At 45.6% G+C, this 15,972-nt stretch overlaps 1 protein-coding gene across 1 annotated transcript; it reads left to right on the top strand.

The window, feature by feature from the left end:
* Window positions 1-322: 322 nt before the first annotated feature.
* pigt (phosphatidylinositol glycan anchor biosynthesis, class T) lies at window positions 323-12,465 on the top strand. The gene is made up of 11 exons (XM_084918275.1): window positions 323-814; window positions 1,320-1,497; window positions 2,387-2,514; window positions 4,525-4,625; window positions 4,766-4,940; window positions 5,037-5,134; window positions 5,361-5,517; window positions 5,717-5,917; window positions 10,800-10,965; window positions 11,096-11,179; window positions 11,316-12,465. Exons 1-11 carry the CDS (start codon window positions 337-339, stop codon window positions 11,563-11,565), a joined length of 2,016 nt encoding a protein of 671 aa, XP_084774401.1. The 5' UTR covers window positions 323-336; the 3' UTR covers window positions 11,566-12,465.
* The last annotated feature ends 3,507 nt before the right edge of the window (window positions 12,466-15,972 follow it).

The following is a 15,972-nucleotide window of genomic DNA, read 5'->3' on the forward strand; positions in this document are numbered from 1 at the left end:
CAAATTGACATATGACATATTATGTGTATTTACTGTAGTTTACATTTATCTATGGATTCATTTATTGTCTTCACATGGATATAAATATAATTTATCTAATCTACATATAAATTATAATTTGTCATACCGCTTCCATACCGCCTTCACATGTAACTAATCGCTTTTGAAATGTATTTCTTTATTTTATTTTAGAATTTGCTTAAAATAAATCAGAAACATATTCCATATTAGCATGTATTATATATATATATATATATATATATAATTTATTTTTATGTTTTTTTTTTAAGAAAATATTTTGGCTTAAAACAAAGCAGCCTCGTGTCAGTGCCAAGAATGACTCCATATGGAAGCAGCTCATTGGCTGATTCTACTCATGACGCGTTAACGCGGAAGTCAACCACCGCCTCGAGAAAAATGGCTGCTCACAGGTGCAGCTGCTGGTCTTGGCTGCTTATTCTTTTTAGTTCGTCCGTGTTTGTTGTCGCAGACATTCATGAAACGACGCCAGTTAATGACCACCACGCACAAACAGCGGACCATAATGCACAAACAGCGGAACAAACGGCTGACCAGCCCGCGGTGGAGGAGAGACGGTGGGAAGCAACCGAGGATAAAGAAGCCGCTACGGTTGATGCTGCAGCCGACATTCAGGGCACTTCTGCCCCTGAAACAGTGGTACCTTCGTCGGTACCACAGCCTAAAGACGACTTCCAAGAAGAGCTGGTCATCAGACCTCTGCACTCCGGAGATATTTATGCCAGCTTCCAGTTCCGCACCCTGTGGGACACAGACTTCATGAGAGAAAACAAAGGTAAGCTAACTGCTAGTAGGGAGATAACACTCTGTTAGGCACGAATAAGAAAATACACACATGTAAATGTTTTATCTTCTTATAGAAGTAACTTATGAATATACTTGACTCTGTCGAATAGCTGACAGAAAAGCTGTAAATGTATAAAATGACAAGCATTTAAATGTTTCGGAATGAGGGTTCATATTTTGCTTCTCGATGCTCCTATAATCTGTCAGATTGAAACATTAAAAAGATTACCACGTGATAGGGCATCTGTATTTTCCGTCAGTTGACTTTCTTTTATAAATCACCATACTTTTGTTGATTTATTGATATCCACGTCCTGTTAAAATCTGCGTCTGTTCCTGTTTAGTTGGTTTCAGGAGTGTTTATACATTATTGGAAATATTATACGAGTTTAATACACCCCACATTAATTCAATAAGATTTTCTTTCTCCTGTTCTCAAAATTACAACAATGTTTGGTCTTTCTAACTCTAAACCACATTGTTACATTTCTCAGTGTCCCACTACCGGCTTTTCCCCAAGTCTCTGGGCCAGGTCATCTCCAAGTTCTCAGTCAGAGAGCTGCACATCTCTTTTACACAAGGTTACTGGAGGACCATGCAGTGGGGGCAACCCTTTATACCATCCCCACCTGGAGCTGAGCTCTGGGTCTGGTTCCAAGACTCAGTGACAGAGTGAGTACAACAGAGATGAAATGAATGTGTGGATTAATAGGGGGGGGGACAGACCCGTACTTATGTGTTTTTCTACTCTGAGCATTTAAAGCCCCTTCTTACTATGAGCCTCATTCACTTATTCACAAACACATTCATTAACCTGCTTTCGTAAACATTTTTTCTATGCCTTAGCATTTTTAACCTACCATGCACACATGACACTCCAATGGATGCATCAACGGCAACTGGGAGTTCAGTATGTGGACCAAGGATACATTGACATGCAGACTAGACAAGTAGAGGATTGAACCACCAACCTACCAGTTTTGCTCATCCATAACCGTCCTTGCTGTTTTTTGCTTTTGTGTTTTTCCTTTAGTTCTTATAATGACAGTGATGTTTCTCAAGCATATGCCGAACTAGCAGACAGTTCAGGTAGTTTTTTTGCTGCAGTAAAAAGTTATGCAGTAAAATAACTCTCAGTAAAAACTGGCCATAAACTTGTTGCATTAAGACGGAGATAATCTGTCATCAGTCATCAGTCTGCGATTGAATTACATGCAATCTGTTTCAGATGATACATCAATTAAATGTGAATTTCATTGAATTTAATGCAAGTTTGCTCAGCTAACATCATCTCAGGATGGTGGTGCATGTGATGAACCCTCTTGTTCGTTATATTCCCAGAGTATCAATATTTGGTGACCCTGTATCGATACAATATCACCATACAAAGTATCGTAATGGTTTGCTGTATTGATTTTTTTTCCCCCCCACCCATGTAAAACTGCCAGAAATTCTACTCTCACAACTTTTGACTACAGTTTGTTTTGATATAGTTGCTGCCTAACCTACCTTTGCTAAATCATGTTAACATTTCCACATGCCTTTTTTCTGCCTTTCCCAGTGTCGATGCTACATGGAAGGAGCTAACCAATGTTTTGTCAGGCATCTTCTGTGCATCACTGAACTTCATTGACTCCACCAACACTGTTCAGCCCAGTGCCTCCTTCAAACCCCTGGGAATAGGCAACGGTACAGTCAGTCTCCTTTTTGCATTTAGAGTAACATCTCTAGTAATGAACCTCTGCAAAAGCTAATTGTGTCATCAGCCACCATTGAACTGTCTAATATCACGTTATTATACAGAATTAGTGCTAGAGAAAATCCTCTTGCAGTAATCCTCTTCTCACCCTGTCCCATCACTGGTCAGTTATGATTCATACAACTTTAGCAGCATCAGCTGCGATAAAGTGCTTCAGATTACTGGAGATCAGTCTGTCATTTTTACCTTGTGTCTGTCAGAGTCACAAACACTGTGGTAGCTTGAATATTTTGCTCAAAACTTTGTTTTGCAAATGCAAATTCCCTGTTGAAAGTTTAACCAAAAGGCATTTCCAGTAGAAATGGGCTGACATATCCTGAGCATAACCATGTATAATATCCACTGAAGTTAAAAAGAGATGCTTTGCAACATTAAATTGCAGTGTGCCAAATAAAAAAGTCAAATACGTATTTTTCGGACCATAAGGTGCACGGGATTATAAGACACATTAAGCGAAACAAAGCAGTCAGATAAATCAAACTTTATTCAACTCATCTTCTTCTTCCTCCACTTCTGTACCATTGATTCGTTAATGCTGTATTCTATCACAGCTGCTATATTCCCATGTTGTTGCAGTATATTAACGACTAACCTTGTATTGTGGATGGATTATCTCAGTTGTTCTCCTGACTGAAGTTTGGTCTGTTTACAGCATCCTGCCATGCGATTGCATTTGTCTCTAACCATCAGGAACCTTCACGCTAACTTTTATCGAGTGGAAAAGTGTTAGCGTTCATCCTCCAGCTTCACTGTTTATGTTATGCTAACATAGCTGTGTCTCTAGCGATCACCTAGCACATCATTAAATACCAGCTAGCCCAACTTCAGTAACCTTACAAACCTCACTGCTGTGTAGCTTCCTGTCTTCATTTATGTTGGAAATGATAGCAGAGCTGTATGTTTGAATTTTTTCAGAAATCTCTCAGTCAGAACATGCTATATCATGCTTAGGTAACTAGCAAAACTAGCGAGCTAACTTCCGCTAACTTCCTGCTAACTTCTAACTCCGTTAAATGTAATAAATTCTGTTTTCATGGATGCCTGGATGTTAAACTTCATAGTTACACCTGGTAAAGCAGCAATGCTGATCGTTTTATTAAAGATGAAAGAATTTAGACGGTTTTTAACTCTTAGTGATGCTGCAGTGTTCGTTTGACTTTGGGACCTGAAGGGAGCGGAGTTTAGGACACAGATTACTCCCAGATTTACGAGCACCTTAGTCCGACAAATACGGCAAAAACGACGGCCCGCTTGCATGTTCTACAAAAAAAATGTGCTTTGGTTGGTATCTGACGGACAAACACCAAACCAGTTCCACACCACTGAAGTTGCACCATTTTTTACAAACCAATTGTGGTTCATCCGTTTCACTCAACGATCCGCTTTCTCCCTTCTCATTCTCTGTTGCCGCCATGCTTTTTCGGCCATGTGCGAAAACAAAGGCACTGCGCATGCGCGTTTTACCCATATTCTATCGCGATATTTTCTTTTCTTATCGTTGCTTATCATTGTACCGGTATTACTGTCAACGGTATAATATGGCCCAGCCCTAGTTTCTAGTGATTTTACACCTCATGCTACTGCAAATGGTCGACTTTACAGGTGATATGATTGTCAAGCTTGTCAGGTGTGCTGCACCCCGTTAGAAACTTGGTTTAGTTGTGTTTTTTTGTTGTTGTTGTTGTTTTGTTTGGGAATAAGTAAACAGCTGAACACTTTTTACACAGGTCCTGTTTGCATTAAAGAAACCTTTTGCAATAAAATGAGTGCTTTACCTGTACTCAGGTGCCTCTTTTTTTTAATATATATATTAGATTTTATTTCGGCATGTGATATTCTTATTCTGAGGTGCATGTTAGACAGTTGAATACCCATTACAGCACTGCAGATGCCCCACGACTCACTGTACTGCATATGCAATATTTGTGTGTGTGTTAAAGTGACAGACCACAGCTTCCTTCGCTATGCCACCCTCCCACGAGAAATTGTTTGCACAGAGAATTTGACACCCTGGAAGAAACTCTTGCCATGTGGATCCAAGGTAAATGTCTCTCTCGCTCTCGCTCTCTCTCTCTCTCTCTCTCCCCCTTTACATGTGCATTTTTCTTCCTAAAAAAACACGGGACATCAATGCCATCTGTTAGCGTATTAAGTTTTCTCCTCACTATGTTTTCCGAACAGGCTGGTCTCGCTGTCCTTTTGAAGTCAGAGAAACTCTTCCACAGCAGTTTTCATTCCCAGGCAGTGCACATCAGGTCCGTGTGTCAGGACTGGCAGTGCAAAACCACATCCTGGGAGCTGAGACAGACGTTGAATTCAGTCTTTGACCTGCACAACTCTGGACAGACCAAACGAGGTGAGCGAAAGCACGTTTTTTTTGTTCTCTGTCCCATATTTGGGTTTTGGTAACATTCCCCTGGCTTTTGTTAATTCAAGCTGTCTCTTCCCTCAGAGTGGTCTTTGTTCAAGATGTTCTCTCGGACCCTGACAGAAGCTTGTCCGTTGGCCTCCTCCAGTAAACTATATATCGACATCACAGACAACCCTCAGGTTTGCTTTTCCTTTAATATAAAATATGCAAATCTAAATCATTAGATAATTCAAACCTTAGAATACAAAACATCGAATTGTGACAGCTATATGAACATGGAGGTGTTGCTGATCTAGTGGATTATCTGTTGATAAACGGCACTACTTGTATGTATAGATAATGTCAAATTTATTATTGAAGCTCTGTAAGAGTTATGATTGGAACAAACCTGTTTTTATTTTGCAGGGGGAGCAGTTTGAGCTCAGCCCAGCCACTTCCCTGCTGAGCCAGGCAGTGGTGCTGGGAGACAGACGGACCTTCTCTGTGTACGATCTGACCCAAGAAACCACCTTTGGCTCTGTGCGCTCCCTCAACCTGCTGATTCGATGGAAGTCCAATGAGGGTGAGCCAGAAGAGTAAAGACTGTATAATGTATAAAGCTGTGTATAATAGTCAGAATATTGTCTTGAAGAATGTATGATGAAACAAGAACAAGATAATAAAATGCACACACTTCACACATTTTTAAGGCATTTTTTTGATTGTCACATTTGTTTTACACCCAGTGAATTATTAAAATCAGTCTGACTTTCTGTCCTCAGGTGAAATGCTGCGTCCCTTGCTCCATGCTGAGCGTTATGTGGCTGGATACGGGCTGCAGACAGGAGAGATTCACACATTAATGTACAACAACCACCCATACAGGTCTTTCCCTGTACTGCTGCTGGACTCGGTGCCTTGGTATCTTCGTCTCTACATCCACACGCTCAGTGTGACGAGCAAGGGAAAGGACAACAAGCCCAGTGAGTATTTTTAGAAAGCAGTAAAGGATGTGTGCACTGTTAATTTGCAATCAGAATAATAAATTTACATAGTCCCAAAAACAGTTTACCTTTGAAAGATGACCAATATCCTGTACAGTGAGTACACAGTGTAGTACAGGATATTGGTCCGGTACAATGTCCTTAACTTCATTTAAGGCCACTGTGGAAATAAGAATATCATGGAGCAGCTGACTTATGAATTATTAATTAAATCAAAAATGTATGTCTTATATGGCCTTCACATGTACAGTTTGGTCCACATATAAACCTCAACCATCCATCCATCCATCCATCCATCCATCTTCATCCTCTTTATCCGGGGCCGGGTCGCGGGGGTAGCAGCCTAAGCAGAGAAGCCCAGACCTCCCTCTCCCCAGCCACCTCCTCCAGCTTATCCGGGGGAACACCAAGGCGTTCCTAGGCCAGCCGAGAGATATAATCTCTCCAGCGTGTCCTGGGTCTGCCCCGGGGCCTCCTCCCGGTGGGACATGCCCGGAACACCAACCCCAGGAGGTGCCCAGGAGGCATCCTTGTCAGATGCTCGAACCACCTCAGCTGGCTCCTTTCGATGTGGAGGAGCAGCGGCTCTACTCTGAGTCCCTCCCGGATGGCCAAACTTCTCACCCTATCTCTAAGGGAGAGGCCAGCCACCCTTCGGAGGAAGCTCATTTCCGCCGCTTGTATCCGCGATCTCGTTCTTTCGGTCACTACCCACAGCTCGTGGCCATAGGTGAGGGTAGGGACGTAGATCGACCGGTAAATTGAGAGCTTCGCTTTTACACTCAGCTCCCTCTTCACCACGACGGACCGGTGCAGCGTCCGCATCACTGCAGCCTCCGCACCACTGCAGCCTCCGCACCAATCCGTCTGTCGATCTCCGGCTCCCTTCTCCCATCACTCGCGAACAAGACCCCGAGGTACTTGACCTCCTCCACTTGGGGCAGGAACTCATCCCCAAGTGGGCACTCCACCCTTTTCCGGCTGAGAACCATGGCCTCAGATTTGGAGGTGCTGATCCTCATTCCCGCTGCTTCACACTCGGCTGCGAACCGTTCCAGTGCGAGCTGGAGGCCTTCACCCGATGAAGCCAACAGAACCACATCATCCGCGAAAAGCAGAGATGAGATTCTGAGGCCACCGAAGTGAAAGCCCTCCACCACTTGGCTGCGCCTAGAAATCCTGTCCATAAAAATTATGAACAGAATTGGTGACAAAGGGCAATCCTGGCGGAGCCCATCACCCACCGGGTGCGAACCAAGCTCTTGCAACGGTTGTATAGGGATCGAATGGCCCGTAGCAATTGGCCAGACACCCCATACTCCCGCAGCACCTCCCACAGGACACCCTGAGGGACACGGTCAAATGCCTTCTCCAAGTCCACAAAACACATGTAGACTGGTTCGGCAAACTCCCATGCACCCTCAAGTATCCTTGAGAGGATAAAGAGCTGGTCCAGTGTTCCGCGACCAGGACGAAAACCGCATTGTTCCTCCTGTATCCGAGGTTCGACTAGCAGACGAACTCTCCTCTCCAGCACCCTGGCATAGACTTTCCCAGGAAGGCTGAGGAGTGTGATCCCCCTGTAGTTGGAACACACCCTCCAGTCCCCCTTCTTAAAGATGGGGACCACCACCTCGGTCTGCCAGTCCAGGGGTACTGCCCCTGATTTCCACGCAACATTGTAGAGGCGTGTCAACCAGGACAGCCCTAAAACGTCCAGAGCCTTCAGGACCTCGGGGCGGACCTCATCAAGACCAGGGGCTCTGCCACCAAGGAGTTGTTTAACTGCCTCAGTGACCTCGCCTCCGGAAATTGGCGGGTCATTCCCCTCATCCCCAGACTCTGCTTCCTCCTCGGAAGACATGTCAGTGGGATTAAGGAGGTCCTCGAAGTATTCCTTCCACCGCCTGACAATTTTGTCAGTCGAAGTCAGCAGCGCTCCGCCAGCACTATACACAGTGCAGGTAGAGCACCGCTTTCCCCTGCTGAGATGCCTGACGGTTTGCCAGAATCTCTTCGAGGCAGTCCGAAAGTCTTTTTCCATGGCCTCTCCAAACTCCTTCCACACCTGAGTTTTTGCTTCAGCCACTGCCCGAGCCGCATTCCGCTTGGCCTGTCGATACCTGTCGGCTGCCTCCGGAGTCCCACAGACTCAATGTCCCCAGTCTCCCTCGGAATGCTGTTGAAGCTCTGCCGGAGGTGTGCGTTGAAGATCTCGCGGACTGGGGCCTCTGCTAGACATTCCCAGCACACCCTCACTACGCGTTTAGGTGTACCAGGTCTGTCCAGCGTCCTCCCCCGCCACCTGATCCAACTCACCACCAGGTGGTGATCAGTTGACAGCTCAACCCCTCTCTTTACCTGAGTGTCCAGAACATATGGTCACAGGTCTGGTGATACGATTACAAAATCAATCATCGACCTGCGGCCTAGAGCATCCTGGTGCCACGTGCACTTATGGACACTCTTATGTTCGAACAAGGTGTTCGTTATGGCCAAACTGTGATTTGCACAGAAGTCCAATAACAAAACACCACTCGGGTTCAGATCAGGGAGGCCGTTCCTCCCAATCTTGCCCCTCCAGGTCTCGCTGTCATTACCCACGTGAGCATTGAAGTTTCCCAGCAGGACAACAGAGTCTCCAGGTGCAGCACCTTCCAGCACCCCACCCAGGGACTCTAAGAAGGCTGGGTACTCTGAACTGCTACACGGCGCATAAGTGCAGATGACAGTCAGGACCCGTTACCCGACCCTAAGGTGCAGGGAACAAACCCTCTCATCCACCGGGGAAAACCCCAACGTACCGGCAGCAAGCCGAGGGGATATTAGAATACCCACCCCAGCCCGCCGCCTCTCACCAGGGGCAACTCCAGACTGAGAGTCCAGTCCCTCTCCAGCAGACTGGTTCCAGAGCCCAAGCCATGCGTAGAGGTGAGCCCGACTATATCTAGCCGGTACCTCTCAACCTCACGCACTAACTCAGGCTCCTTCCCCACCAGAGAGGTGACATTCCATGTCCCAATTGCCAGTCTTGGCAGCTGGGGATCAGTCCGCCAGGGCCTCCGCTCCTGGCCGCCGCCCGGCACACAATGCACCCGACCCCTATGGCGCCTCCTGCGGGTGGTGGTCCTGCGGGAGGATGGGCCCATGTCCCCTTTTCGGGCTGTGCCCGGCTGGGCCCCATGGACTAAGGCCCGGCCACCAGACGCTCGCCCGTCGGGCACCCTCCCCGGGCCTAGCTCCAGGGCGGGGCCCCGGTAACCCTATCCCGGGCAGGGTAAACGGTTCCCTCGATGTTTTCTTCATAAGGGTCTTCTGAATCGCTCTTTGTCTGGTCCCTCATCCAGGACCAATTTGCCACGGGAGACCCTACCAGGGGGCAAAAGCCCCCAGACAACATCGACCTTGGGATCCCTGGGACACACAAACCCCTCCACCACGATAAGGTAGCGATTCACGGAGAGGACCTCAACCAGTCTACAAAAAAATCTTATTAGCCTTTGCGCTGTTTAGCATTAGCATATCACAAATTCAACTAGAAGACTATCACACAGCCACTTCCCCGCAACCTATTTAACAAGCCTGATTTGGTAGCATAGATCTGATATAAAGGTAAAGCAATACATCTTTATTTTTTTGTTTCTATGTCTGCAAGTCTTACTTGGACTGTTTCATGGATCTGAATATGACCACTGAATCATTTCTTAGGAAGTTTAATTAAATAAAAGAAGAAAAGTAGAAGATCTTACATCATGTTGTTTAGTTGACTCTTGCAGCTTTGTCTATTGCCATGAAACACCTGCACATAAAAATGAAAGTTGCACTTACAGCTCAAAGAAACAGTCCATGAGTGCATCTTTTCAGTTTAGTGGCTTTCTGAAGGTGCTGTCCCCTGCCTCTGACCCCCATACCTTGATTCAAACATCAACATGATGATGCTAATTATGTTCTTTAAAAGCACAAATTGTCAGTGGCAAATGAATACACAGCCTTCTCTTTACACTTTGTAGAGGTGCGCGATAGTCAGACTCCCACTTGAGCTGAACTTGTGTGCCTTCAACTTGATTTCATTTTCATTTTTGTTGCCTTCTGTTAGTTGGCTTAAATGTCCTGTGGACATGTGATCATCTTTGCAGGCTTTGATTTTTGATGTTGACTTCTTCAACGATGGATATTATTATTCAGTCTTTTACTTAACCCTGTAAAATCTGAACCATGAAATAATTGCCAGAAAAATCGAATTTTCTTGAAGCTGGAGTTTTTATTGAACCTGTCATGAATTATGAGTTTTGACTTGTATGATTTTTGCTACACCAGCATTTCTGTGCAATTTATTGATGACTATTCATCTTCAGCAAAAATGTATAAAGGGTTTAAGGTTAAAGAAATCACACTAATGATGTTAAGGTCTCAAAAACTCATGTTTCAAATATGATACATTTGACCTTACAGGGGTAAGTTGGTCATGCTGTTCACAGCCCACTGTAAGATACTTGACTTCCCACATTAACCCACAGGAAGGGTTAGTAAGGGTTCATGCAGCTGCCTCTTTTTGCCACAAGGTGGAGAACATGAGTCATGTTTTCTGTAAGAAACAGTTATCAAATACATATGTTGGTGTTCATTTCTAACTTGAATAACATGCTGTTATTGATTAAATATTGTCCCATTATGTAATTTATATAAACCAGTGATCTGTGTCTAAACTAGGGATTCACTGACTGTAAAAACTCTGGGTTGATAGCTGTTTAAAATACAATTTTCTTGACAGCAGATGCCAGAGCCTTTGTGTTTGTGCAGTTCTAGTTTGAACATTTAATCAGTGTATTATTGGTCACTTGTTTTTTTCTTCCTCTGCTAGGCTACATCCACTACGAGCCATCTAAGGACCGTGTGAAGCCCCACCTGCTGGAGATGCTGATCCAGCTTCCTCCAAACTCTGTGACTGAGGTTACAGTGCAGTTTGAGAGGGCTCTGCTCAAATGGACTGAATACCCACCCGATCCCAACCACGGTTTCTATGTCGGGTATGCACGTAGGATTGCATGTGTGACATGTGTTGCTTCTCAAATGATTTTTGCTTTTTATTTTTTAGGATTTTAAATTAATTTCAGACTTTTATTGACTAAAGTCCTTGTCCTTGTCTTTAACATTTAGATCTTCAGTTATTAGTTCTCTTGTACCAAGCACTGTCGCCATGCATACAAACAGCACTCGGGAACGACCACTTTTCAGCAGCTTGTAAGTACACAGCCCCCATCGCCCACCCACCGTGATGAAAATGACATTTATTGTGTTTTATTCACGGACTGTTTGAGTTTCTGCACAGACACGTTTATCTAGAAAATGGGATGATCAAATTTTCCTCTCTCACCAGTTTTCCCTGTAAAGAAGAGTCCAGCTACTTTGTCCGCATCTACACAGAGCCTCTGCTTGTCAATCTGCCCACTCCAGACTTCAGCATGCCTTACAATGTCATCTGCCTGACATGCACTGTAGTGGCTGTGGGCTACGGCTCTCTATACAACTTACTAACGCGGAGCTTCCAGATCGAAGAGCCCAACCCAGGACTGGCCAAGCGGATCGCTAACGTCATCCGAAGGATGAGGGGCGTCCCGCCACTCTGAGGCTTTGTGAGCATGCCAAGTGGCATCTTTTAGAAAGGAAGTTTTCCTTTTGTTGAAACTACTGGAAAATATATAATATACAGGGAAGAACTGGGACAAATACTGCTATGAATGTTTTAAAACCTGTCAACTTGAGGATTTTGTTGTTGAATTGAATAAGATGGATACGTTTGTGTTTTAAAGCAATTTCTTGCTGCCTAAGGACAAAAAAAGTAGACGGGAAGTTGAAGATTTGTTCTTGTTTGATAAATATGAGGAACCAAAGCTGAGCAATGGGCTGCAGTGTTTTAATACCCCTTCGTTTTGGGGGATTTGGGGTAGGGTTTTTTTGTTTTTGTTTTTTTTTTTGTTTGTTTGTTTGTTTTCTGGATTTTTAAAACTATAACCCATTACATCATAATGCCACACTGTCATTAAGGCATACTGATACTTTGAGGAAACAGTGATTTCATATCTCACTGCACTCTGAAGCCTCTGGGCTCACTTAGAAATATAATCGCTTTTGGTCTCTAAGTGGTCTTAAGACTTATTTGGCATCTCCGCCACTATGAGATACACTAAGTCAAAGTCACTTCAGGATGTCATAACGTTTTTCTTTTTAGACTGCTTATCTTAATTGAAACTCATTCATGACAGCGCATTAAAAACTCTAAAACTCATTCCAGTATGATGTCATATATTGTGTGAAACGAATTCTAAAAAGTATAGACTTAAAAGTGATAAAATGAACTTTTTTCATGTTTCTACGCAGGATATCAATCGTTGTCAAGTAAAACCGAGCTGCCCTTTACCAAATATTTATTTGGCACTGATTTTGGTTACAGTTTTGAATGGTTACAGTTTTGAATGTTAAATGCAATTGTCTGAGCATAATAAAAACTTTATTTGTTGAATTATTAAGTCATCAGTTTTAAGCACTTTCGTTGTCTTACAACAAATACACTATGGACAAAACTACAGAGCCACACTTCCTCTTCTCCAAATTCAGGTGCTTTCACTCCTGTTGCTGCAGGTAACAGCCAAGCAGTCTGCCTTTATTTGTTAAAGGTTGTTCTAAAGAGCTCACTAAATTTGAGTATGGTAGTGTAATAGGATGCCACCACCGCAACAAGTCAGTTCATGAAATTTCTTCCCTCTTAGATATTTAATGATCAGGTGAAGTGGTGATATAGCAAAGTGGAGGCATCTAGGAGCCACAACAACTCGGCCACAAATTGTTGGACATGTAGATCTTCAGAGGGGTGTCACCAAGGGCTGAGGTGATACAGTCTAAAAGTCACCAAAACTGCTGACTCAACTGCAGAACTCCAAACACCGCTGGGATTAACATCAGCACTAAAACTGTGCCTGGAGCTTTGTGGTCCTGGGTTCTATGGCTGAGCAGCTCCTGTAGATGTTAAATACTAAATAAAATACTGCCATGCATTTACTTTTGTTTAAGCCTTTTACACACATTTTTTGTTTGTTTTCCTTCCTAGAAAAATATTTCTGTAAAACAGTGAGCTCCATTTGAATGTTTGACTATGTTCTGTATTGTTATTACTGTCACTGTCTTTTCAATAAACTGCCAAACATCATTTTTCAAATTACTAGATGTGAAAGTTCCCAACTCTAAATTAAACAGGAGTGGGAACATTATTACTTCCCATTGAGTGCCCACATTTTTGTGTAAACATAGTTGGCCTCACTGATGACAGACTCTGAAGGAACAAACACAGACGTCTCTCTGTATTTGCCAGGTCAGCAATTCTTTTTTTTAATTTATTTATTTATTTATTTTTTGTGTCCCGTTTGGATCTTTAGCCATCAGAATTGTTGTCTTAAGGCCAAGAAAGATGCCAAGCGGATTTATTTTACCAAGTGGATCATCATGGCCTTGCCATATTGGTCCATTTGATTGACCTTTATTATAATTATGAATTTATTTTATTTTCGGTTGCTACAAACGGGACAGACATGACTGGGGGATAGGACAGGGAGAAAGAATGAAAGAAAGAGAGGGAGAGAAAGAAAACCAAAGGGGAGAAGAGACGGTGAGAAGGGGAGGAAGAAAGGAAAAAACAAACAAACAAACAAACAAAACACCTGGATCACCTGTATGGAGAAAAAAAACAAGAGAAAGCAAACAACAAAGAGCAACATAATAAAAACAGCACCATCACAATAAACTAGCTAGCAGTAGATAACAGTAGATACTAAATAATAAACGATATTGTGCAGCACGCAAGATAGACAGCGCACAATGTGCTTTGAGGCAGCAGCCAAGAAAGGTGTAGTCCGCGTCTGTGAACACCCGTGTGTACACCTGTGTGCATACCTGTGTGGATCAGCATGCTTGTATTCCAAAGGTTTCTCCATGTAACGATCTGCTAGGGAGTGTGGGGAGCCATAGCCCCGTCCACCAGGGTATGAAGCAGGTATGGAGGAGATCCAGGCCCCAGATATCCAGAGGCCCCAGAGTACAAGGACCCGAGGAGGACCACCAAAGGGGGGGGAACCGTGCCACCCTCCTGGGAAGAGCTGAGTAGAGCCCCAAAGGAGAGGTCACCCCGCAGCTACGGAGCAGAGGCCAGAGGGGGTTGCAGTGGCGTGCCCGCGGGCTCTGCCGGCAGCCAGCTGTGCCAGAGAGGACCGAGCTTCAGGCCCAGAGGCCAGAGGCCTGAGGGCATCCCACCCCCCGGAAGGAGCCCAGCCGGGCCACAGGCGCCCGGCCCCGCCAATCGGCCACCAGGAGTGAGCCGGTACATGCATGAGCGCCCAGCCCCAGACGACAAGGACCACCAACACACCAACGTCTGAGGGCATCAGCCACCGGCAGGGAGTGTGGTGAGGGGAGATAGGCCTCCGTACTTTAGAGGGCCTGAGATGTACCCAGAGAGGTTGAGTCTAAGACCCAACCAGACATATAGACACAGACAAACAGGCACACGCGGACACAGACGTGCATTCCCACCCCCATATGCACAACCAAATACTCGGCACTCACCCAACGTGTAGACAGACACAAATAGACACTGCACAGATAGTCGCACTCCCCAAACATACACTATATCCCAGGTCCAGGTACCCCCGCCCCCAGAGGGGCAAGCCGCACCTAGACCCAGGAGATGTAACCCTTCTCTCTGGGGTGGAGGCAAGCGGACCACCTCCTTATCTGCAGTAGCAGGGAGGCCCCGCATCCCAGACCCCAGTCTGACGGCCAGCACCTCCTCCCAGCCCCCCAGCCCTGACGGCTAACAGAACCGGGGTGAGTGAAGACCTCAAACCTCCCTACGCCCGCTCATATGTAGTGTTGCTGTGTGCTGTTCTAAAGTGCATTTAAAACTCAGGAGAGCATGGTACTAGCTTCCTCTCAGAGAGCAGCACGGCTCCTCCCGAAAACCCTTAGTGTGCAAATGCATTTAAAATTGAGGGTAGGGCACCAGCGCCAGAGGTGGGTTGGAGTACAACGACTATCCTCTGGATGCAGTAAAACGTGCCCACCCCCAAGGCCCTATATGTATGTGTTATGTGAGAGTGTGAGTAATGTGGATGTCTAGGTTGCAGAATAAAATTGAGGCACAGGCGGCCAGAAGGGGACAGAGGGGGAGTGCCTCCCCTGCACCCTGGTGATATACCTGCACCCCAAGCCCTGCGTGTGTGGGTGGGTGTGGTAGAGCGGGAATAGGGAGGCAACTGAGGATGGGGAGGGAAGAAAGGGAGGGGCAAGCGGCCCCTCCCTGGGGGCCAGCTCCCCCGCTGACCCCAGTAGGCACCCCCACGCTCTGGAACCCACCAGGGCAAGGGGGCCCAGGCCCATCCGGACCGGGCCCCTAGCAGCAGCACCGCCCAGCCCCATAGAGTCCGGGGCAGCCCACCCGACCCCACCCCAGAGAAAACTGCACCCACCCCATCATCCAATCATCTCCCAAACTACACAAGACAATAGACACCCAGGTTGAGTTCATTCTCCCCCTCTCCTATATCTCTCCCCCCACCTGCAGAGTGAGCTCCTGTAGTGAGGAGACCACCTGCAAAGATATAACAACCTCCCCACCAGTTAGAGAGCCCCCTAGTTGGGCCGATGCACCAGAGTATGGTAGTGTAATAGGATGCCACCACCGCAACAAGTCAGTTCATGAAATTTCTTCCCTCTTAGATATTTAATGATCAGGTGAAGTGGTGATATAGCAAAGTGGAGGCATCTAGGAGCCACAACAACTCGGCCACAAATTGTTGGACATGTAGATCTTCAGAGGGGTGTCACCAAGGGCTGAGGTGATACAGTCTAAAAGTCACCAAAACTGCTGACTCAACTGCAGAACTCCAAACACCGCTGGGATTAACATCAGCACTAAAACTGTGCCTGGAGCTTTGTGGTCCTGGGTTCTATGGCTGAGCAGCTCCTGTAGATGTTAAATACTAAAT

The sequence above is a fragment of the Perissodus microlepis genome, chromosome 20 (genome assembly GCF_051167445.1).
Source record: "Perissodus microlepis isolate ML-2025 ecotype Zambia chromosome 20, ASM5116744v1, whole genome shotgun sequence".
Classification (NCBI taxonomy): Eukaryota; Metazoa; Chordata; class Actinopteri; order Cichliformes; family Cichlidae; genus Perissodus; species Perissodus microlepis.